The sequence below is a fragment of the Fundulus heteroclitus genome, chromosome 5 (assembly GCF_011125445.2).
Source record: "Fundulus heteroclitus isolate FHET01 chromosome 5, MU-UCD_Fhet_4.1, whole genome shotgun sequence".
Classification (NCBI taxonomy): Eukaryota; Metazoa; Chordata; class Actinopteri; order Cyprinodontiformes; family Fundulidae; genus Fundulus; species Fundulus heteroclitus.
The window spans coordinates 42,926,084-42,930,396 of NC_046365.1; the positions used below are offsets into that span (position 1 = coordinate 42,926,084).

At 47.5% G+C, this 4,313-nt stretch overlaps 1 protein-coding gene across 1 annotated transcript; it reads left to right on the plus strand.

Moving 5' to 3' along the window:
• Window positions 1-368: 368 nt before the first annotated feature.
• LOC105918086 (high mobility group protein B2) lies at window positions 369-3,004 on the plus strand. Its single transcript, XM_012853094.3, has 5 exons — window positions 369-503; window positions 1,599-1,759; window positions 1,840-1,988; window positions 2,058-2,232; window positions 2,418-3,004. Exons 2-5 carry the CDS (start codon window positions 1,613-1,615, stop codon window positions 2,592-2,594), a joined length of 648 nt encoding a protein of 215 aa, XP_012708548.1. The 5' UTR covers window positions 369-503; window positions 1,599-1,612; the 3' UTR covers window positions 2,595-3,004.
• The last annotated feature ends 1,309 nt before the right edge of the window (window positions 3,005-4,313 follow it).

Consider the following 4,313-nt stretch of genomic DNA (forward strand, 5'->3'; position numbering starts at 1 on the left):
TTAGCTTTTAAAAGTTTAATCGCCTGAAAGCACGTAGATTAAAGTATATCTGATCAGTTCAAATTTCAAATGAAGGGTGTTTTTAAAGGCGTAGCCTGATAAAGGGCGTTTTGGGTTGGCCCACTGTAAGCAGAACTGAAAGCAGGGCTGCGTGTAACTGCTGCAGCTTTCAAAAAACAACAAACGGTTGAATCTGCAGCCGGAGACATTTTACTATCGTCTTTAGCAGCTGCAAACAAAGGGCGAGTCCGTTTCGCGCCATATGTTTAAAAGTCCATCGCAGCCAATCATGACGGGATAGACAAACCCGAACGCCCGCCTTCAGAGAGCTCAACCAATCACAGCTGAGAACGAGTTCTGTGCCACGGCGTTTAAAATTAAATGCTTACTGGTAGCCAATCCGCTGAAGAGGGGGCGGAGCCGCGGAACCAGTTTTAGGCGGTGACAAACAGTTGTCCTTTCTTCCTCATTCAGTCGTTTACAGCCAGCGTTGTTGAAAGCAGGTAAGAGACGTTGTTTCTGACCAAATAAACACATTTTGGTCTTTTTTCTTACCAAGTTAGCGGTTTGCGTTGTTGTTCGTCAATATTATGTCCTTTTCGATCGATTCGTTGAGTTTTAACAGCGAGAAGTGAACTTTTTGTGGCCTTTTTGGCCTAAAGGGTAAATCTCAGCGAAATTAAAATAATCGATAAAGGAAAGTAATCGGCGGGTGAGTTTGTAGGGATGGAAATGGCGGCTTGTGTGTGTTGGGAGGTTCCGGTTGTTTTTCTGCTGTGTTGTGTTTTTTTTTTTTTTTAAGTGGCGGTCGGAGTTGGTGCGTAACACGCAGTTGAAACGCCATTTGGCTGCGCAGCGCGGCCGCGAACACGACGGAAGCTGCGCCTTTCGAGTCCGAACCGGGCCGCGGTGCCGGTCCGGCGGGGCGCAGGTCGTGGTTCTGGCCGTCCGAACCCGTGAGCGGGTCAGGCGGAAAGGGGCCGATCGGGGCGGCTCTGCTGGGGGAGTTAGGGCGCAGTTGGCGTTTAGGCGGGAAGATACAAAATGGAGTCGCGTCTTTTTGTCCCGAAGAGGCAGAAATCCGATTAGTGTCTGAAGACGCGGCCAGCCGGCGTCTGGCGGCCGGTACCGGCCCGCTTTCACACGGAAACCCGGTTAAATACGAACCTCTGTTCGTTTTTAACCGGGTTTTAAATAACTATGAGCAACTTAAGCGGTTTTATTCAGCGACTGATTATCAGGGTGTTTACATGTTTACACTCAACTGCGTCAAAAGTCTATATTTTATAATATAATGCAACATTAAATGAAGTGAAGGCGTTCTAATAAAATCTGAAATAAAACATTTTCCCCTCTTTAGACCATGTAGTGAAGTTGGAAGCTCTTTTTGACAGGAATAATACTGTTAGCATTTTAACACTAAATATTAATATTTAGATAAAATGTCTGTTGATACAGGATTTTGTGTAAATAAACCCTCTAAAGGTCACTTCCTGTATTACATGTAGCCATTAGGGCAGCTGTAGTTTAATAAGTCCTAATTTAATCAAATATTTAACTTTCTAAATAAAATGTTTAACTTTTTAACCTTCTTACAGGAGTAAACGCAGCCATGACGAAGGACCCCAACAAGCCCAGAGGAAAGACCTCTGCCTACGCCTTCTTCGTGGCGACCTGCCGCGAGGAGCACAAGAAGAAGCACCCAGGAACCAGCGTCAACTTCTCCGAGTTCTCCAAGAAGTGCTCAGAGAGATGGAAGGTGAGTCGGGTCGGCGCCGCCGTTAGCCAGGTGTGTTAGCCACCAGGTGTGACAGGTGTTAACGGGTTCTCTCTGTTCAGACCATGTCGGCCAAGGAGAAGGTGAAGTTTGACGAGATGGCCAAGAACGACAAGGTCCGCTACGACAAGGAGATGAAGACGTACGTTCCTCCTAAAGGCATGAAGAAGGTCAAGAAGAAGAAGGACCCCAACGCCCCCAAGAGACCGCCGTAAGTCGACCCGCCGCGGCGCCTCAACATTAAACGTCGCCACCGTGTAACACTCCTCTCCTCCTCCAGCTCTGCTTTCTTCGTCTTCTGCTCCGACCACCGTCCCCGGATCAAGGCGGAGAACCCCGGCATCTCCATTGGCGACATCGCCAAGAAGCTCGGCGAGCTGTGGGCCACGCAGGGCGCCAAAGACAAGGCGCCGTACGAGGCCAAGGCCGCCAAGCTGAAGGAGAAATACGAGAAGGTACGTTCCCGTCGCGCTTAGCTAGCTGCGCGGCTAGCCGCTTAGCTAGCTGCGCGGCTAGCCGCTGAGGTCGCTAACGGCTAGCCGCTGAGGTCGCTAACGGCTAGCCGCTGAGGTCGCTAACGGCTAGCCGCTGAGGTCGCTAACGGCTAGCCGCTGAGATCGCTAACGTTGGCTCTCCGCAGGACGTCGCTGCCTACAGAGCCAAGGGGGGCTCAGGGAAGAGCGACGCCGGGAAGAAGAGCGGCCCCGGCCGGCCCCCGGCTAAGAAGGTCAAACCCGTGGAGGATGACGACGATGATGAGGACGAAGATGACGAGGAGGAGGAAGAGGACGATGATGAGGACGATGATGATGAATAAGTGTGTAAGATGTGAAGTGACGAATTGTTCAGCTTAAGTTTCTTTTTGTGTGGATGGTTGCAACCTTTAGCCTGCTGTCCCTGCGGACCCGGCCGCCTCGTCTCATTCAGGGATTTAGTTCGTTTCCTCTTAGTCCAGCGCCGTGTTGCTTCTACTGAAGCCGGGTCCGCGGCGCCGTACACCAGCCGACCGGACCGCGCTCCACCAGCGGACGGCAGCAACGCATTTTTATTTTAAGAATCTTGTTTCTGGAAGCACTGCTCATGTTTCTGTTCTAGTGGTGCCGTTTGTATTCGCTGTTTCTACCACGATGTTTCTGTAGCTTCTTTTTTGGCAGCCATTTTTAAAGTGGAACTTTAAGACCTGTAGAATTTTTCTTTTTATAATAAAATTTTGTATATTGACTATGACTGGAGTCTGCTGGCATTTCTTTAACGGGCTGGAGGTACTGATGTTCTGCCAACGGGCCCGGTTCCTCACTCTGGTACTGATGACGTCAAAAAACTTATTTAATGTATAAAAGTTTCCTTTTTCCAGCTAAGCCATGTGATGAACGTCCTTAATGTGAACTAAAGTCCAGGTTCTGGAGAAAACCTGCTGGTTCTGGTAAATTCAAAGCATACAGACCCCAGAATAAAGCCATGGGCTCCAGAACCGGGCCTTGGTGTGATGGGCCACAGTGAGTTTTGAAACCAGGTTCTTTGGACTTTTCTGGAGAACCCGACTAACCTTAGAGCTGCTCAGGGCTGGTTCTCCATCTACAGTCATAAATGCTCCAGTACTTCAAAATAACTGTTTCAATGACTTAATGCATAAAGGGGAAACATTTAACATTAAAATAATTAAACATTTCAGCCACTGAGCAGCTTAAAAACGTACTGGGTTCTGTTGCATCCAGCTCCACCATCAGTGTGCAGCTGGGTCATGCCTTCATGGGGACGTTTGTGCTAAAGTTACCCACCTGTGGATATTATAAACTTTCATTGTACACTGAATTCTTACATTTTCCAACTAAAACTGAATCAAACTTTACAATCAAATATAGAAATTCTCAATCAGGCGACATCGTCGGTTCTGTCCATTTAGGTTTGATCTCCTGAAGGCCCAGAATGAGGAGATGCTCATGTAGCTGCAGCAGGTCAGCAGAAAGTGACTGATGTCCAGGATCATGGTGCCGAGGTTCTGTCTGCAGCCAGAACCGGTCCCAGAACTACGCTGGACCAGTAGGTTGATGGTGCGACTTCAGAGCAAAGCTGAGTAATGAGGTCTGTGGGAGGAAAGTCCATCTCAGACCAGGAAGGCTTGTAGAAAATTAGCTTTTGATATAAATTAAAGTTTGAGTCATTTTGGACTGAATTTGTCTGGTTTTTACACGGTATTAGTTTCTGGGATTAAAAATGCTATTTTTAAATTACATCAACGAAACCACTTCCATTGTGTTAATATATGTATGCACACACCTATATAAATGTGTATATATTTACACACGGATATACTTATATAGATCTGTGTATGTGTGTGTGTGTGTATATATATATACCTTTTTTTAAACTATATTCGTATTATGTTTTATATTTTTAATAATCGCCCTATAATAAGTCATAAAATAAAAGGACCAGAGGCTCCTCCGGACAGGAAGAGCGCTCTAACGGACGCTCCAAGCGGCCAATCAGAGCTCAGCAGCAGCCACCTCAGGGACCAATCAGAGGCGCCGCCGCA

Bases quoted from the DNA above. Each gene is read 5' to 3' on its own strand.
- LOC105918086 (XM_012853094.3), top strand. From the start codon at position 1,613: ATGACGAAGGACCCCAACAAGCCCAGAGGAAAGACCTCTGCCTACGCC. The intron at 1,760-1,839 runs GTGAGTCGGGTC...CTCTCTGTTCAG, and splicing joins AGTGCTCAGAGAGATGGAAG to ACCATGTCGGCCAAGGAGAA. The intron at 1,989-2,057 runs GTAAGTCGACCC...CTCCTCCTCCAG, and splicing joins AACGCCCCCAAGAGACCGCC to CTCTGCTTTCTTCGTCTTCT.